Source organism: Gallus gallus, chromosome 10 (assembly GCF_016699485.2).
Source record: "Gallus gallus isolate bGalGal1 chromosome 10, bGalGal1.mat.broiler.GRCg7b, whole genome shotgun sequence".
In the NCBI taxonomy this organism is placed as follows: domain Eukaryota; kingdom Metazoa; phylum Chordata; class Aves; order Galliformes; family Phasianidae; genus Gallus; species Gallus gallus.
In genome coordinates, this window is record NC_052541.1 from 17,146,016 (window position 1) to 17,166,704 (window position 20,689).

Sequence of the window (20,689 nt, forward strand, 5' to 3'; positions counted from 1 at the left end):
CAATAATATTTTGCAAAAGTTCTTTGACAATGCTTTAAACGGGAGCTCACTGTTTCAAAATAGAGATGAAAAACAATGAAATATCCTCCCCATAAAAATGGCTGTAGCACAGCCAGTCTGGAATGAGACTGGTAGAGACGTATGTACTGCACCAAGACTGACATTATCTTTTCATTATTCAGATAAGGCTAACAGATACAGTATCAAATCTGACATGGAAAACCTATTAGAACCATTACTCAGAAGGTACAGACAAGGTTACCATGTATGAGCTGAGTGCTTCTCATGACCTATAAACATACTCCCAGTTCACACTGTTGCTAAACAAAGTGAAGGCTGTCCAGAAGACACTTGGTTCATATGTGAAATGGATTTATATCTGAGAATAACTTCTTAACTCTCTGCAACTACATGGAGACACACACTTAAGCAAAGCATAACCAGCTTTTCTATGTTCCTGGAATTACACAAAAGAGGGTTGGACAAGGCCCAAAGACTGTACATTCTCTGTAACATGCAGCTGTTTGATAAATCTGGGATTTTGTTTCATACCGCATTTAAACAGAGCCAGAAGACCTGTTGGGTTCCTACACTTTCTGGCTGTAGGTCAGTGAAATGTTTTTCCTTGGTGGTCAGACTTTTCAGATGGAAATATATAGTTAACATAGCATGATACTTAACACTTGCCTTAATAACTCATCTGGTATGCGATACAAACCTCAGCTTCAACGTAATCATTTCAACAAAAACCAATCCTACCTAGTGCCTCAGTGCTGCAAGTTACCAAGCATGCTGACCGTGAGAACGTGCTTAACTTCAAGCTCTTAGCTAGATTAGGGCAGTGTACCCAGAACTGTGCGCTGTCTGGCTCCTCTCTTGGGTCAAGTTCTTACCTTTGACCACTCTGATGCTTCCCAGATTGAGAGGCAGTCCCGTCCTTCACAGCTTTGTACTGTTGCTGGTTTGTTGCCAAGGCAGTAGAGGTCTCTTGTGTTAACATAGGTGCCATTTTGCAGCTGATAAACACAAGTCACTTCCCGATGCTGGATACCTTTTTCACAAGTGGCAGAGCAGGGACTCCAAAGGCCAGTCACCCACCTGGGAAGGAGACAGAGAGAGAATATTTTTAAAAAATACTTAAAAATAGAGAAATAGGAAATTGGCAACTCTGCCTAGGTTTGTGGGTTCTCCAGTGTTGCTGTACTGCTGCCAGACTGAGATCAAGTACCTTCTGGACCTGAAGTGTGTAGAGCAGAAAGGGGCTGTGTACAAGTGAATATCTACTTTTGGCTCCATGCTAGACAGAAATACCATTCATAGCATTAGGGACCTTAAAAAATGAGGAATAATTGCCCATGGCCATTCTTAGCAAATCTGAATACTATTTAACTGCTCAATAAATACTTAAAAATACAAGATTGCTCCACTAGAAAGGAATCTGCAACATTGATTCAAAGCTGCCATAACTCACAAGGATGTACCATAACACAAACTGGGCGGGAGTAAGGGTTACTTACCTAGAACCATCATTTTTCTGAGCTTTAGGATTCATTTACTTTGTAAGCACATTTCAGTTGCCATTTGCTTTCTCTTTGATCAAATGTGCTGGGAACAAATACATGGACATTGTTTTGGTTTGTTTGCTTTGTTTTCTCTTTAAAGGCTCACAGTTCTGTGAGGTGTTTGGGTGTAAGGGATGCACTTGCTGCTATGAACAGACCCCTGCTGTGGACATGCACCATTCTAGCTCAGCATAAGGCTGACTGAATGGCTCCATAACAAGATGCTCTGGAAGCACCACTGTGGTTAAAGCTGGCCTACGTGGCAGTGGATAAAATGTCTGAGAAGAATCTGAATTAGGAGGTATGTAGAGAGGAACAATCATTTCCTAAAGACAAGCAGCATCCATCTTCATGCTTCCTGTAATCTGTCAATGAGGAACATCCTCTTTGTAATTACAGGCATTCCTGGATGAAGTGAATGACGGGAACAATAACTGTGTAGGCACTAGGCACCGGAAGGCTATCATCACCAGGTAATTGACCTTCTAGCCTGTTATTTAGGACTGGCATCTAGATAAGTATCCTAATACCATGAATCTTTTACTTGTCACCCAATCCTGGGTTGCCTGTTATGATAAGGACCTAAATAAGACCACTCAAATACAAAAGCTTGCTTGGAAATATTGTTTCATTTTACTGAAGGTTCCAGTAGTCCAGGTAGAGCAACACCTGACAGCTTACTAGTCATACTTCTTTTGAACTTGCTCCATAACGCCTCAAAAATCTAACAACTCTTTCTCATTCTGACTTTTGTGAGTGGGGAAAAATCAGTTCAAAACAATTTGCAGAAACATCCTCATTTGGCGCAATAGGCATGAATTCATTTGCCAGCTGCTGTGACTGATGACCTGCTGTGACAGCACTGATGACAGTGAAGGCAGAAACCAGTTGGTTTGAGCAGAGCAGGGTCAGGAAGGCTGGCCACCTGTCTTTTGTGGAACAGAGCCCCATTCAAACGTTTCTTTGCAGTAAAGCAGTTGACGCATCTGTGAATTTCTGTTGGCTAAAACAGCTTGCAAGCCACCAAACGTATTTCTCTGGACAGTCATTTTGGCTCATCGCTGTGGCTGAGTGCTTGCTATTTTGCTTATGGAATGCCAGCTGGGTATTCAAATACTGAACAAACACTGTTCACGAAAATTAATAGCCAGGCTCCTTCGCTATCAGCCGGGTGAAGGAACTGTTCAGTAAGGGCATAAGGGGAGAAAAAGTAACTTTGCTTTATGAGCTGAATGTGAGTCACAGGGCCAGGAAGGGTTTCTGTACAGGCTCCACTGAACTAATATTCACTTCAGCACCGTGCTCTTACTGTGATCTACAGCTACTGGCAAAAGAAAAAGGGACTGAAAGCAAAGGAGAAAGATAAAAATACATTCTTGGCAGAAGCTGTCTGTGTGCTTTCATTTAGGATGGGCAGTACACTGCATGCCAACTATTTCCAAGATGCTGTAAGAAGTCAGGTTATGACTTTCCCTTCAGGAAGGAAAATTCCTTTTTCTAGTTTTCTTTTGTTACTTTTGTGGATGGGAGAAGTCACCTCACTTCTACCCTGCTCAGCGGTCTCTGGTTAGGGCTACTTCAGCACACACGCACATGGCTCAGTGCAACAGAAAGAACAAGTATCATCATCAACATGAGAAGACTGCACAGAGCATCAGTCAAAACCTAGAGAATCAACAGAAAACTATGGCTCAGGTCATTTCTGATCTAGTCTCTGGTAAAGATGTGATCAACCCCAGCATCTTCATTAGAGTGGTATCCATGTGGCCAGCTTCAGCTATACATTTACTACATCCAACCCTGATCCTAGCCTGCATTCACTGATGGGTACAAAAAAATGGGGTACGCTACAAAGGATCTCTGAAATCTCACAGCCTACTCTGTCCTACTGGTGAAACTATTATTTTAGTGCCTGAAAGACACTGAAGATTTTTTAATCACTCTGACAGGATTTCAACATCATAGTACACTACCAAACTGAAAAGGCAAAAGACTTGAGACTAAAATGATTAAATATGAAAATTCCTGTCAGTTTCAGAATTAGTAAAGGAACATGCAGCATGGTATTAGTACAATTACTATTTGCAAGTAATACATAAGCTGGCAAGACAAACGCGATGCAAAGATAGCAGCACATCATTGTTACTATTAAATTACACTACAGACATTTTCCTCTCTATGCTGTTATTACACACCATGTGTATCATGTAGACCATTTGGCTTTATACACGCTTTCTTTTTTTTTTCTTTTTTGTAATCTTACATCTATATAAGATTCAAGGGTTAGATGATCCCTGCTGGTGGTTAGATTTATGAAGAAAGTGGTAAGCTCTTAAGTAGAGATTTTTTTTTTTACCGAGAGTGGCTGTCTTTCTAGCTAAAAAATGCACTGTAAGGTCTGTTTTTCTCTAGCCTCAGAAGTCTGGGATGGGCAGAACATGCAATCCGAGAGGGCTGTTTTAAATCTTTATCTTCTGAGTCTTCCTCAACCTCTGACCTCTCCGTATCTCTATTGAGGAATTGGGAGTTCTTCTCATCTGCTTTTGCAACAACCATCTGGCAGGCCCCTGGAGCAAACGTGAAATATCTTTAAGAGGTTCAGTTCATCATTTGATCTTCGTAGAGTCTGGATTAGTCATTAATGTTGAATTATCTATTCTACCTACTTGCCTAAGACTCCCACATTTCCTCTGAAGGAAAAAAAAAAAAAAAGGAGTTTACACCACTATGTACATGAACCCAGGGGAGATGAAATGTCTGCAAATGACTAGTTGCAGCTAAAGATTTGGGAAAACATGCTATGAAGAGGGTCATGGCTGAAGGCTGAGGTGGAGAGGTGCAATCAAAAGACGTACAGTCACTTTTCAGAGATTTGTGATCTCGGAACAAAAAGCAGTTGCATGTTCTGGGATAAATACTGCAGCTCATTAAATTTCACCTGGTTATTTCTGACTTGAGCCCTGCATAAGACTGGTGCCTGCAGGTTGGTTCTGTTCCACTAACTGAACATCCACCACACGTTTGCACATGTGCTCACTCCCCCACAGGGACTGTGTTACTTCTGTTCCCTCCCACATGCTACACTGAAATTCACCTCCTTGCTTTGGTAGTAATAGCTTGCATGTGACCAAAGATACATCTGTAATAACACTGATATTTCTATTTTTAGTAAACCTGGTTTTTGATTACTACTATTAGTTCAGAGCCTGCACTACTGCCAAATTAAGTATCAGAGGACATTTGCTACTAAACAATATGTAGATGATTTGAAAAAGCACTCGTTACATATACCAATCTAAAGTAGTGCAATTTGAGCACTCTAACACTTTGTTGTTAACTTTTTGGTTTAACATAAGTTGTTGAGTTACTGTACTGGTGGGGATAACTCCATGTTTAATTAGAACTGGTTGTCTTTAGCTCCAGTCTTTGATGCAAAATCATGTTGAAGTTGCTGTTATTTTTCTGAGGTACCTGGATGAAAATGTGGCTCTACTGAAATCATGCAAAACTCTGACTAACATCAAGGCATTTCACATGGAATAACTGCAGAAAGCAGAACAGGAAAAGATTTCTGAGAATCAGGCTCATGAAATTGATCAGCAGATATTTTTTGCTTGCAGCTATCAAACTAAGTTCATACTTAAAAGCATAGACGGATGAAAGCACTGTTTACAAGTAGACCCATGATTTCCATCGAATACATCCACTCTGATATTGTATCTTTCTCCCTCCACACACTTCTGAAACTCTCCACTACATCTCTGCTATACTGGGGTCAAAACAATCAGGTGAGTCTTGATTTCTGGGAGCAGGTTGTGCCACACCCAGTCACTAGTTGTTGCATTGGGGTTTTTTGTTTTTTTTTTTGGAAAAAAGTACAAGGAATCTAGTAGAATAATACAGCTGCTGATGTCAAAAGTAGGACTCCAAGACTAACATTCCTGTCTGATTGCCTTTATAAACAGTGCTCAGTAATTTTCCAGTACAGTAGTCATTCTGCTAGCAGACTTGCCAGCTTTCACTCACACATATTTCTTTTTTTCTTCAGTGATTATCATTTTGACAGCTTTATTTTTTTAAATTTCCCAGTATAAAATTGATCAGAAGACACTGTTTTACAATTTATGTGCACTTTAGGAAGCTGTTTTTTAATTTTTTTTAAATCAAACACTTTGATTCTCCCTCCTCTCTCCCTCAGATGGAGCACATCACTCTGTTTCCAAAATGTCAATGTGGCACGATGTGACTAGTTGTCCTTGTTTGCAGCTGCCTCACTGCACTAAGGCACAAAATATCAGCATGTTAAGAGACCTTTGGCAGAGGGATCTCCCTGTCCTGATCCATGCCTGGTGTGCCTTTGGTGGGGCAGCTGGTGCCCAGCTCCATTCCCTGCCATTCAGTGCAGGCTGTGTAGGATATAAGCAGTGTGAAGAGCGTTACCACGGGCAGCACTAGGAGTGAATTTCACCCATAATTAAATATTTTGCTAGATCATCCTGCTAATCCCTTTCTGTGGGTAAAGATTACGCTTGGCCTGAAGAGCCTCAAACCAAAGAGGCACAGATCATTTAACACTTTAAAACAATGTTCAAACATAACGTTGTTGAGTCAAACATTATAACTGTGATGTAAGCCAGCCAGGGTGTTTACACCAAAGCTAAGAAACCTGCCTCATGACTCCATGTGAAAAGTAATGCCAAATAAACTTCAGCTCCAGCCAGCCATCTTAAATTATTTGATGTAAATGCATTTACCAGTAGCCAACAAGCCCTCCTAATTTTATCCTCTGCTTATTCCCAAGCCTCTTCTCTTACTTCTTTTCCAGAATTGCCTCAGTGAGCTAAGTTGCTGGATTTCCTTGGAAATATCTTTTTGTCTTTCAGTAGCTAATTAACTCCTGACTGCCTGTTGCTGTACTTAATGAACTGCATACAACCCAGAATGCATGCGATTTTGTCTCCTTCTAGTAGATGGTGATAACCAGATGTGCCCGTGATGGGACATCCGTTACCCACATCAGCTACTCACCAGGGTACCCAGTTAGTATCATCCTTCTGTTCTGCAGCATTTGGCTTCATCTGAAAGCCCTGCTGGAGCCCAGGGCAGTTTCCCAAAGAGCAGCCAGCAGGGCGCAGCATCGCCTGCTCGCTCAGCCTGCAGCCCCTGGGTCTTGCACCGTGTCCAGCACAGTCCTGGCAAATTCATTAGACTGATTTGAGAAATCCCAACTCCAGTTTTGGGAAGTGCTTCAAAATGAGTTCTTACGTGGTACCTCCTTGGATCAGAGGGTGCTAACATTACTATTTATGCCAGATTTCCAGCAGGCTAAAATGATTTGAAACCATCCCCATAGCTGCTGGTTTTTTTGGTTTTTTTTTTTTCATGTAACCAAAATCAAAATACACAAAAGGAAACGTTTCTTAGCATAAGGCACAGATAAGGTCTTGAACTCCACTCCATTTGACCTTAAGGATGATAAAGATTTGTTCCGGTTCCAAAAGAGCCTGAAAACACTGATGAAAGGACACACCCATTAAATACATAGCATCCACTCTAGCTCTGTCCCTTAACATATACTCCAAATATGTCCCTCCACTTCAGTATAATTTCCATACAGCCTTGTGAGTAACTTGTTAGTTTTCTCAAGGAGTTTTCCACTAGAGAGCCCTCCCAAATTTTGTGTTTGTTCTTTTTGGTTTTTTTTTTTTTTTTGCAAGACTTCCACCCTGCAAAATAAAGTCAACACTTTTCTGCTTCTCATCTATGTGTGATGATAACACAAATAAATGTGGTGCAAACAGATTGGAATTGAGGAGACTAGACTGAACACAGGACTGATCTGACTACAGCCCCGGTCATACTACTCCAAAAGAATCTCCCCTGTAACTGTCAGTGATCATCATCATCCCTGGGCTGGGGACCTGACTGGGGTCCACTGGCAGGCACTGTCAGCCCTACACACTATGGCAAAGCACGCTCTGAGTGGTCTCTAGCCTTTTGGGCAAGCATGCAAGGTGCTGAGCCAGCTGAGGCCTTGCCTGACTCTTGTAACTGGCTTCATTTTATATGCAGCAGGAACCACTGCGGTGCATGAGCCTTTGGACAGCATAGTATTGGATTCCTGCCTGCAGATGGAAAAGTGAAAGGGGACTAGAAGAAAGAAAGAACGAAAGAAAGAAGCGATTTGTATAACCACAGGCCTGACCTCAGCAGCGTGCCAGCTTTTAGAACAGATTTGGAGGGAAACAACAATCAAGGATATGGTGGTAAATGGAAAATAGGAAAAATGCAACACAGGCTTCCTCTAGGCAGACCAGGCTAAACTAAGTGGGTGTATTTCTTTGATTAAAGTAACTGCTTTTCCAGACAGTGGAAACATGGTAGATTTAATTGATTTGGTTATCAGTAAAGAACTCCTTCTGCTGTACTGGAAATGCTTAAGCAAGGTGGAGAAACTGTCCACATGCTGGAAAACACGTATATCAATGTGATTGGTAGGACAGTCAGCCACAGTGCAATGCTGTAAAGGAAGTATCAGGTACGAAGGGAACTCAGATCAATTACCAGTGGACTTCCTGAAAGCAGTGTCTTACTTTTGATGACTTTGGCACAGAACTGCTGAAGAACTGGTGAAATACACTGCTGACAGTTCAAAGTCTAGAAGCATTGTCAATGTTGTGGAAAAAGAGGATATCATAGAAGATAAACTGAACAAACTTCAGTACTGCAATAAAACAGATAGGTTGAAAATAGCATACCTTGCAAGGTTGTATACTTAGGGGCTAATAACAAGCATGTTATGCTAAAGAAAGATTTATATGTTGAAACAAATAATGGCAAAAACATCCAGAATGACTCTAAACCATAAATGTGATGTAACCATGAAAAAAAGCAAATAATACATCAACATTGTTACTGACAATGAAGATACAAAAGTATGAATGCAACTGTGTAAGGGTTAGATCCAACTGAGCCTGGATTTTCCACACAGTTCTGGTCACCTATGTACTCCCATGATGCAGTTAAATAATTTAAATTATGGCCTGAGTGCAGAACATGACCAAGGAGACAAAGGGACGTAAGAATCCATGGACAGTCTCTCATCCAAAATGAAGTTAGAGAGAATTTATGGATTTAGCCCAGCAAAATGATAGAAGATAAACTGGTTTGCAGAATCATATGGTATTAAACATAAAGAGCTAGTGAGGGAGAGTACTATATAGGCAAATAAACAGACTTGATGCAAGAACAAATAGCTGAAAAAGGACAATGAAGATTGGAAATAAAAGATCTTGACCCACACGAACAGCAAGGTCACAGAAGAATCTTCCAGCAAGGGAAGTAGACTGCAGAGCAAAATTGTTTTATGAAACTAGTATGTAACATGCCTCTAGTAGTAGAAAACTAACTCTTGGACTCAGAGATGCTTTCAAGTCCTGAACAGTGAAAATAAGGGCTCAGATCTCCTATGGTTTTCTGTGGATGAAGGCAGGGATTTCTGGCTGTTCATGCTGCTGTTAAGCATCTGTGTAGGAACAGCACATATTCAAGCAGGTCCCCAGAAGGACTCAACCTCTATTAAAATCTGTTACAGCAAAGACAAGGAAAATTAACAGTGTTTGCATACAGACCACAGCAAGTCTAATAGTTGGGGAATTTCACATGTTTTTGGTTCTTTTTCTGCTTTAGAGGGGGAGCATTTTCATATCCATAAACCCAACCATGCATGCTGAAGTGTGTGGCCACTGGCCGACCTATGTTTTCAGTAATAACAGCTGATGTGATCTGTGATTTCTAAATCTTGTGCCAACATGAGTGCTGGGTTTGCCTATATATTTGGGTTGGTGTTCAGTGTGCTGGAAGCAACCCATACACACCGCATGCAAGAATCCAGATTCCATCTGGTTACAGCAGGGTTTTGTAAAAAAATATCTAAAGAGCTAGGCAAAGGATTAGAATAAAGAGGTGCTAATAGGGTGCAGTTGGGACAGGAAAGGAAGCTGTAAAGAATTTAATGGAAAAAGAGGGTCAAGGAACATAAAAAATAAAATAAGAAGAAAAAGAGGCATTTTTTTTAAAAGGTGAAAGAGTAACAATAATAAAGAATGAAAGATTCTTTTTTTTTTTGCCAGTTTCAACAAAACTCTTAAGAAAATTCTGTTCCCTGAAATTTGATTTTAAAACATGTCAGTATATCCAATCCTTTTTTTCAGTCTGCTTTGTTTTTTTCAGATGCTATGTTGCAGTTGCAGTGATCTGATCTCCTTGGCCTCATGAAACTACTGTCCCCTACCCCACATTATTTGGCTCTCCCAAGAGGTGGCTGAAGTTCAAAGGGATGTATAATTTGCAAAGCACTTTGAGATCACGCTGGAAGAAATACACTGTTATTAATATCATACACTTTTTTTTCCTCTCCAGATCATTTTATATATAACGTAGGTTATTTTTTATTTTTATTACAATCTCAACATCAATAGCCCTCTCTGTCTCCTCCATTTGTATCACATGATCTCACTCCATCCCAAGGAGTTTGCAGACCACATTATAAGTGAATTAAGAGAAGACGCAAAGAGTGTGGGATAATAAATTGAAGTCACACAGCATACCCAAAAATGAAACAGAGACTCAGGGTCCAGTGACTGTGTCCTGAGTTCTGCCCATTACACCTTTCCCTAGAGACAAATTCCCTGTAAGATGATTCCTTACATTTTGAGTAAAAGCGTAAACGTATAGAAAAATGCACAAAACAGAGCAGACCTACTGCTGAAAGGAAAGCTTTATTCTTTCTTCTGCTCAGGTAAAGGGCTTAGGTCTGAGTGGAAATGGGAAAGGACCTTATTGTAACAACATGCTACAGCAATTTTACTTGAAACCCTAAAACAAATTCAGGGTTTATTAAGAAGAAGAAAAAAAAAAAGCATTGACATGGTGAAAGAGAATGGTTTCTTTAAGATGTTCTTGGTCAGAGAATATGCTAAGCATGCATTTCTAATATCTGGGTGGGCAAACGCAAATGGAAATTTAAATTCTACAGAGGCACAGAGAATGTGCTTCTTGAAAATGTTTCCAGTCAAAAGCATGTTATGTGTGAAAGTGTGGTCTACACAGAGAGAGTGAGGGAGTGTGGTCTGTCAGATCATCGGCAAGGATTTTGTGGCCATTTTGGGCACTAAAGACATTTGGTATTGACCGTCACTACTCCAACAACAGTATGTCACCTTGCTGGAGCTAATTATTCCTGAGGAGAGCTGTGCTAAACTGTGGCTGTAAGTTGCCTGATAGCTCTGTACAGGAGATACCTTGGAACAATATCAAGGGCTGGACCTGAAGCCACAAAAGAATACAATTTGGATACAGTAACTGGTTTGGTCCTTTCTCAGGAGGTTGTGTGTTATTTTACTTCACTGTGTCTCTGCCCTGAACAGGCAGCAATATCATGGAGTAGGTATGCACTGAAGAGCAGACTTCACCAAGAGCTCAGAACCATGCAGATTGCACTAAGAAACAGCACTGTGGGTCTTAAGGTTCTAAAGGACCTGGTGGGCAAGACCTCTTTATGTGGTGCTCAGCTAATAGTGGCAAAAGCTTTTAGCTTCTTCCCAAGCGTTTTTTTACACCTCTAACACCAGGAGCCCCTCCATATGACCTCACTGATTCACTCCACTCTCTTCCCAACGTATTTTTAAAAAGCCTAGAAGAAATCCTTTGTGCCAAGACAGAAACACAAGCAGATGATCCTTGTTTCAGTCTTTCAGAGAAAATGACATGATAGAAATCCCAGCATCACTGAATTTAGGAAACTTTCTCACAGAAATGACAGTTGTTTCCCTCAAGCTACTGGGAGTTTGGCTCTCCTTAAATACCTAGAAGCATACACAGTATCTCATTATTCCTTTCAGTACCACTGAAAGCATTTTGGCCACAATATTGAGCAGCTGTAATAGGTGCAGAAACAAAATGAAACCTGAAACAACGTCTTATTGATGGATTACCTAACACTAGATTTTCCTGCTTCAGGGCACTTTAATCAGAATGCAGGTCCAATTAGAGGGAAATGTGTTGCTTCTCATTTCCCCTATCGTTCCTCCCAGCAGGATGAACTTTGTAGGTACATTCCCCTGGCTTCTCTGATTATACAAGATGCAACAGATAGCAAATTCCTTTCAACAGGCCTTTGTAGATATTCATGAACTTTGTTCTAAGTTTATTTTGTGTTCTAACTGCTATCCAAAGTGGATGGTCCACTTTAGTCCACAACACTAAGCATTGCAAAACTAACTTGGCTAAAAGTGCTTGCCAAATGAAAAAACAGTGCTTTTTATTATTTTTAGAACTTCCTACTATTAAAGTTTAATTACTACTACTGACGCAGAAAACCATCCATTGCAAGGAAAGCATGTAAAATGTATTTCTTTTTAATTTCTTGACTTCAGCAAAATTCAGATTTGCCTTCCAAACTATGCAGGTGTTGGTAGACACTGTACAAATTTAACACCAAGAAGAGATGCTTCTTGCCTGGAGAATCTCAGTCTGAACTCCTCTGCTAATACAGATCAGACATGCAAGGGAGCAGGCAAGCTATAGTAGCTTAAAGGTTGTGGGTTGTTCAGAAGTTTTTTTTGTAGCACTGCGTGACAATTAATCAGACTCTACTCTGTGATGGTTTAAAACAAAACAGAAGTTAAATATGCAGTCACTGCTATCTCATCTGGCTTCATACTGCAAGCTGCACTATTTCCCAGGAGACATCCAAAAGGAAAGGAAAAGAAAAGAAAGTCATCCTCAAACAATGCACGCAGGCAGTTGCATGGAATCTGGACTTACTGGCCACACATTAAATGGACTCTGAGGTAATAAAAATCTGATCTGCTCAACAAAAGGAAATGAACATTACAGCTGGTTGCTGTGGCTAACAATGCGTCCCAATGCTTTTAGACATTTTCACCATGTTCACCAGATGGAGACTGTGGAAATGTGTCATTTGTGAAGAAAAAGGATATTGGTTTTTATTATTTTTAACTCCTTACCGTGACTGGCAGGGGTGTGTGTTACATTTCCTGACCTGGGGCTCAGGGCGATTCACTCGTTGGCAGTCACTGTCATTCACCACTGTCATGGTCTTGTTAATAATTCGAGTACAGGACACAATTGTTTTCCGTTCACCTGCAAGTCAAATAAAATACTATGCTGAAAAACATGGGAGATGGTGGCTAAGAACAAAACTGTGTCAACTCATTAACTAGGTTTCCCTACTGTCTTTACAATATGCAGTCTATACAGACATACAAACCCTGTAAGCAGTCTTATCTTCCAGTTCTGTCTTACCATTGTACAGTACTTTTTTTCCCCAAGAAAACACACAAGTCTCTTATAAAATTGACTAGAAACTAGACTTGATCTTTCTAGTGTTCAATGGGAAAACAATACTGAAAACCACTTGCTTTCATTTCTGGTTCATCCTTCACATATTACAGTGTCCTGTAATTACCTAGGGCAGATGCTCCAGCTAAGAAAACTGGAGTCACACAATCATCTGCCCCTCAGTGACTGATAATGACAGGACAGTTCTATCTTGCTGCTCCCTGCACACAAAAAGTTAGGCTGAAAAGGAGTAAACAGACTTCAAGAGTGATAACCTGGGCGTTTGTATTTCACAAAGAGGTAAAATTAACTCACCAAAATGAATTATTTCTGATCTTCCTGTCTTCCAGACATTACACCTGAAAAATCCTGCTACTAAGAGACACCTTAGGAGTAGTCAGCTTTTCTCACATAAACTATTTCTCATGCATCAGCACTTTCACTGAGATAGTACAAGTATGACACTGGATCAGCTTTCCACTGCGTGACAAGAAAGCTCTGTCATGAGGCAGCATGACAGCAACCAGACATGACAATGAAAACGTCATCCCTGCGCTATGTGACTATGCCTTACTGCATTTTGGTTTCTCAACTTCCCTCCTTGTAACTCTGAGTTCACAACAAATTGAGTTTGTTCATTTACAGCAGATAATTAAAAATAACTCAAATTCTGTTAACACAAAATTTGTACAGTTTATATAGAAGTTGTCGATGGCTGAACTGACCAATGCAGTTCAGGCTCAAACTGCAGAAAGTCTGAAGGGAAGAGGCCCTTCTCACCTAGGGTAAGCAGTAGAAGCATCTGAGATCAACTGCCATTCAAGCTGCTACTACTAGTGGGAGCCATGTTGCCAGGTACTGATTTGATCCATGTATGCAGAACGTTTATAACACAAATGAAAAAAGCCTCATACAGTTTCCTAGTCATTCATGTGAGTGCTTAATGGTTCTAAGAAATTGTTTTAAAAGGTGAGCAAAAGTGTCTGCAGAAGGAAATTCATGATTTCAGGGCAGTGAACTTGCAAATGTGAAGATGAGCACTCTCTTCCTGTGTGTGTGTATTGTACACATGTATTTTGTGTAAAATACAATAAATAACTGAGTCTACTTGTAAAGGAAAGCTGGCTAGAGTGCATGGAAAAAAAATCCCTTTTCCTCTGGGAAAACACTACTTCTTCCAGCACTGAAAATTCAATGGACAGTGACTGACAAACCAGTCTCTGGCCTCACAGGCATCAAGTTCCCCCAGGGTTTCAGTAAAACTCTTTCAAGGATCATCTGAAAAGTGTGATTTGCAATGTGCAAATGTACCCCCAGAAAGTCCACTGCATGTTCAGAGGATCTAACACAATCTCCAAGCGTCGTCACAGCCACACTGCTCCTGTCTCATCTTTGGGGAAGGAAGTGTCTTTAAGTGAACACGCCTGAACACCTGTGAAAACTCTACTCCAAGAATGTGACAGAGATTTGAGATATGAGGCTGCACACAGCGCCTTAAGCCATCCATGGAGCACTAACCCAGGTGCAGTTCCAGCCTAGAGTAGCAAGCCGACAAAGCAGCATCCTTGCCAAAATGCTGGGTGAAAATTAACTGCGGGGATGGGGATGAGAGCTGCAAGAGCTGGTGAAAATGAGCTCTCATTTGAGTTCATTATGGTAATATACATTACCATGGCCAGCTTTCTTCATGCTTTGGCAACACTGCCTTCTGCAGGCACCTAATGGCTGATGTCTGCAAACACTGCACGAGTCCCACCACGCTTCCTTACGGCCTTACCTCCTCCACATTGCACACTACACCCTTCCCATCCACTGTGTGTCCAGATGTACAATGAATCCTGTTGCTTTTCTGGCTCACTTCTGTTTTCAGCAGTATAGTTTACAGGAATGGTGTATTCATAATGAATTCCGTAATTCTGGTCATGAAATAACAGCACCTGGTTCAGCAGGAAAAGAAAGACTATTACAACACTGTGAGCTGGGAAGGTCACCAGAATGTGGGGACAATAATGCTAGAAATGCTGTCTCAGGTCAACACTTCTGTAATATTAAGTACTTCATAAAAGGCAAGCAAATCTTTATCTAAGAACCTGAAATTTCAGTAGCGTTTGCAATATGGGGCATCCCTGAGATGCACGAACTGCTCATGATTTATATTTAGATATCCGAACCTGAAATTTGGCTCAAAATTATTACTTCAGTGTAAGACTCAAATGTGATCAGCAAGCCACCACCTAAAGAGAAATAGTAAGACAACAGGAAGCACTAAAGCAACAGTTTTCATATAACTGTTTATATTTCATATAAACTAGTCACATAAACTATTACATATACTCATATAAACTATAAATATTTATATTTCATATAAACACAGCTATTTTAATGAGTGTCTAGAGTTAAAAAGTCACTCATCAGACCTGTTCTATCTTTGTTTTCCAGAAACCAGGTTGTCTAAGTCTCATGAACAGACTCAGGCTTCTGGTTGGGGAATTTAGTACAGAATGGGAAAGTTCTAGATGAACGTGGTACAGTTTACAGATCACTGCAGCCTGCTCTATCCTATCCTGCCTGAAAAGTGGGGATTGAACGAAATAATCTCCAGTTATCTCTTCCAATATCAACCATTCTGTGGCTCCGATTCTATAGCTGCAGTATTTACTGTTGCATTTGAGTGGGGCTGCAGCAGTTCACAGTTTGAAGGCAAAAGAGTTTATTAACACATCTGAAAGCACAACTTGATCCTTCTCAAAGCAAAAACAGTGAACACTAAAAAAAAAAATAATCACATGCCTCCTGGGCAATGCGGCACTTAAATTGAAGGAGACTATTCCTGCTGACAAGCTGTAGAAGCAGGATTTTATTGTCTCAGAAGCCTGCGGACGGCAAGAAAGAGCCATATCATACAGCTGCTGGCAGCATATATATTTTTGTACCCCTGCACATTGCTGGAGGGAGGTGAAACCTGCTTTCAGCAGCAAGCTGATTACTTCCCATGGAGTCACTTGTGATGTATGTCTCTAGCATTATTACTCTGAAAATCACTATTAAAAACTGCAGAGGAAAGAAAAATGCTTAACTTTTCTCCACAGGCAAATGACAGGTCTGGTTCTGTTCTGATCTATATACTGAGCTTCATTTGGCTCCCATTTCCACTGGCTTAAGTCAGAAGTCACTTGAAGACACCCAAAAAGCAGTATAAGGCCCACAAAATCTGAATTATCACACTGACACAAATATGATAGAAGTACTACTGATGCTGATGCAGTGACTTCCGATTAGCCTATAATAATTATCTTACAATCTCAGTAGCATTAGAGAGGTGCATTCTACTGGCTCTTGGCACCTACTGAAACAGGAGCTGAATCTTATCGAAGAAGATATTTTAAGTACTGCTGTCATAAGTGAACAGAGCAGCTGCCCAATTTTAAAAAAAAGCAAATTTGCAAATACTATTTCATCCCAACAATCTTTGCTTCCCATTATGAATGGCAGAAATCACTCCTACTGTACTAATAATTTCACTGAAGCTGTCAGAAGTTCTATTTAACAACAGTGACAACCCCCCAGCACCACACAGGCTGAAATAAGGGGTCCTGTTTGCAGCCACTGACATCCTGGAGGTCTGTGCAAGTGAATGCTGTGAGGCAACCCGAACTCAGCACTTGTGAGCTGCTCTGTGCTATGCAAAACTCCACTCCAAAAAATACCTTTAAGAAGTCATGGGGAACAAATATATGGTTTTGCCTCAGCTTTGGAGGGATCCTTACTACCAGAACTGAATGCCAAGGTAGAAGCCAGGTAAATGCATTTTTCTTTTCTCCACAAACCAAACAATCAGGCAGTCAGCAGCAGCGAACTCAAGTACTGCTCTGGCTTTCTTTAAGTGCATGAGATACAAACAGCTTGTTTTATAGAATTGATCAATCGGCCTTGTCTAAAGCATCTTTATGCTTTGGGAGTGTCTGGTTGTCCTCTGTTGCCAAAAAGAGATCTAGCACAAGCCTAGCTACACAAACATTAATTTCTCCAAGAAATATACTTGCAGCAATGCACTTGGAGAAATGCCTCAAGTATTAAAAACCAGCCCCTAAAAAGAAATCCTTATTATCTCAATATGGGAGCAAGACTAGTGAATCTAAAGGCCCATATGAAATCAATTTAATGCAATTTCATAGCCACATATAATTGGTGTGTGTGTATGTGTGTATAATTGGTTTCAAATGCAGGTCACAGTGGATTGACTGAAGCTTCTGGCTCTTTGTCAGGCCAGTGTATTCCACCACTGTTTGAACAACAGTTTTCTATTTAGAGGTAAGTGGTAACCATCCCACCACTCTTGCGTTGAAAGAATGAAACCCACTACCCTATATCAAGGAAAAGATTAATATCTGATCTGAAGCAAAGACTTCACGCGTGCTTTGTTTATGACTGGCAGTGATTTTAAGCCACGTGTTTTTTTTAATGGTCTGGTAACTTTTACTTTCCTCCTTTTTAATCATTTCAGGAGGAAAGATGAAGAAGGAAAGTTTCCTCTGCTCATATCTGCTGAAAATGCAAGTCTGCACCTGAAAATGATACTCACAGAGAACCTCTTAATCACTAATTTCCTATGTTGTTTACTTACTCCTTAGTAAAGGGGAAACAGTATTTCTTTAAAAATAGACATCTACTGATGCTGAAGTTTGAAAAAAGCCAGTACAAGGTTTTACTGTAATATGCCTCAACCAAGCAATGCTCTGGAAACTTCCTAAAGCTGGCAAATAAATCCTGCACAGCATCTTCACAAACAGTACGTTTTTCTTACATGAGGTTAGGAAGATCTTGCAAGTATAAGATATTTTTTTAAACTGGGCTGTGAGATGTTTTAGGGTGAATGCTAGTGATTAAAAAAAAATCCAGTGAAGACAGGAAGAGATTTCTGATATTTAGCAGCATTTGAAGTCAGCATTCATTAAACAAATGACAGAAAGATACGAAGAAAAGAAACAGTACACAGAAAAAATGTAATTGGGTAATAAAGTCACTGGAAACAATGCAAACATTAAAATACTCTATGTATGCAAACCTTTCTCTTGAAACTGAGAAGCCTTATGCAAACTTTCAACTAGTAGCATATGTGAGACAGGCATTATTACAGCTATCTTACAGATAGAAACATTAAGGGGCTGATCCACAAGCCACACCATCACCCAGTAGTAACAGGACTGGGACTACACTCCTGCTCTTCTCACCCCTGTGGACTTCTGACTCATGTTCTCATACAGCAGCCATAAGAGTGCTTATAAAATGACAGGTGAGGTTAACAAAAGGACATCAGCAAAACTTTCAAAAACAGCTTGACCAGGTTGCCCAAGGCCCTATGGTCTGTAGAAAGGATCTGTCACATTGTCTGACACGTTACAGGAATGTTCTGTACTGGAGATGAGCGTACTGGGACACTGTATGTTCCTCCAGAATAGAGTTTCCATTATTTTTTAGTAGCGAACTGGGTTTCTCCAGACCTTCCAATACTGCAAAAGAGTTCAAGGAGAAGCAGTACAGCATATCTCTAAGAAACTCTAACGAGGAAACAATCAAAATTTAACTTTCAGCTAGGATATAAACCCTTTAGGTTGCATCACTTAAGAAACACAAACAAAGGATATAGAGTTACCATCAAGTGCAGTGGTATTTTAGTTGGTCCTTTGGCAGAGATTTTCTCCCACAGACCCCTTCGCACGTATCGGACAGTAGTGCCTGCGATCTGAAACTCACCAGGAAGCTCAATTTTCCAGTCGCTGTTAATGGATCTCTTACTGGAATCTTTTAAAGCTGGAAAGAATCAGATATCAGGGAATGAAATGAAAGCAAATTGATAATTACAATATAGCCTATTGACTGACTATACTGACTGAGGACTGAGCTTCTTTCTCAGCCCACCTAAGTGCAAGGTGCTGTAATTTTGTAAGACACGTTGGTTTAAAAACAAAAAAATTAAGTATATTTTTAGTCGGCTAATGGTATGGTTACTAACTAGAGTATATTCTGTATTTCAGTTGAAGAAGGCACTTCTAAATACATTAATATTGCCATTAGGTAACAATAACGTTATATAAACTGGTATTGCTATGGTTTTACTACTTAAAAGTTTTAGTTTCTGCTTTCCAAAGAAGCAAAGTTATCCATCTTCAAAACTTCAAGGCATTCTCTGTGCCATTCCACCGCGAGAAAATTTGAAGTGAGGGGGGAAAAAGTGTGCAGCAGCAGTTTACAAAGGAAAATTAAGAAAGGATAATTAGCCCCTATCCTTAGAAAAAAAAAATTGGTAATTTAGAACTAAACCGTACAACTCTTCCACTATTTGATCTGTTTCAGGAGACACACATATTCATGGCATGTTGTTGAATTTGGTTACATACACAGTCCTTGACAAAGGAAAGCTCACACAAGTGAGATGCTTTTCTTAGATTTTCAGTGAAGATTTAATTTGGTTTTAAAAGATGACTAAAATACTACAGCACTGTATTAACCAGCAAGAACTGCAAAGCAGAAATGACTAGGAAAGTGCAAAACTTACTGAGCCTTTTTCCTTGCCCAAGCTAAGCAGAATACAAATTGGGAACAGACAGCATAATTAAAGAAAAATTACTTAGAGACCTAAGTCTTGCTGGAATAATCTCATTATTAGTCAAAAGATTACATATTAAGCACACACACATATACATAAAATGAACATGGCTAGTCTACCTTGTATATTGAAAAATAACACGCATTTACATGTTTTTCTCAAATCTCACAATTTAGATTTTAATCTTTGAAAAATGGACAGTGCCATAAATTTGGACATACAGGTCAAATTGCTAGACGTGAGAGAAGAAGTGCCTCCGCGCATCAGTAAGGACAACAAAGGAAGCCCTGTAAGATGAATATCAAAAAGAAAAGGTACTTGCAGTATTGTGTCCTTTCTTCCAGAACAACCTACTGCATCAGCAACACTGACATTCTCTAAGCACTCAAAGGAACTCCAGCCATATGGACATAATCTTACTGTGAGTTGCCCATGCAAGTTCATTTAGGGATTTTCTGTGTTATCTACGTTACAGCAGATAACAGGAAGCAGGGTTATTCAGATATCTGTGTGATGCACTGAGAGAAGAGAAAACTGGCAGGCCATTCTGCAACAGAGAGGAAGTCTCAGTGCCCTTTGTGAAAATCAGCATACTATGATCGAATTTGCTGTGACACCAGATAGAATAGTCAGTGTGTTTTTCAGTTACTGGGCTTCCTTAGTTGAAGGTTAACTGTGTCCTATGGCTAAGCCTTTAAAATGGTGTTTCCTTAATCTCCAGCATTTCAAGCCTATTTTCTTCCAGTAAAACATACAACTTTGGCTTTCATTTTACTGAGTATATTGTCAGGAGGTAAGAGGAGCTGATTTAAAGCCTTTTCAAATGGCAATAGGAAAATCTCCCACCGTCATTCCTTTGGATCAAGTTCCTAAAGCCAGCAAATCCTTCCAGTTGCTCATAGGCTACACATAATTCACTATTATGCTTAGACAATGAGGAATTTGACTTCCTGTCCAAGGCACAACACACCTGAATTATCAATTCGGTCTAATCTACTGTGGGGAGTGTCAGTAATGATACTGGAGCATTCTACAAAGACCTTCCTTTTATTCTAGTTGGCCTTTTCTAACATCTTTTATATAGATCCGACAATGAAGACTCCCTTAAGACATGAGGGGCCTTCCTCAAATGACGTTTAAGATGATAGAAATCTCT

General features: G+C 40.1%; 1 protein-coding gene across 5 annotated transcripts in view; it reads right to left on the reverse strand.

The window, feature by feature from the left end:
- ADAMTS17 (ADAM metallopeptidase with thrombospondin type 1 motif 17) overlaps nucleotides 1–20,689 on the reverse strand; it is a 165,046-nt gene that overhangs the window by 24,329 nt on the left and 120,028 nt on the right. For all 5 annotated transcript variants that reach the window (XM_015292261.4, XM_015292260.4, XM_040706475.2 and 2 more), the window contains 4 exons: nucleotides 18,580–18,737; nucleotides 14,704–14,863; nucleotides 12,593–12,728; nucleotides 894–1,098 (listed from right to left, as the gene is read on the reverse strand). In XM_015292261.4, coding sequence (XP_015147747.2) covers nucleotides 894–1,098; nucleotides 12,593–12,728; nucleotides 14,704–14,863; nucleotides 18,580–18,737 — 659 coding nt within the window. The remainder of the gene's footprint in view (nucleotides 1–893; nucleotides 1,099–12,592; nucleotides 12,729–14,703; nucleotides 14,864–18,579; nucleotides 18,738–20,689) is intronic.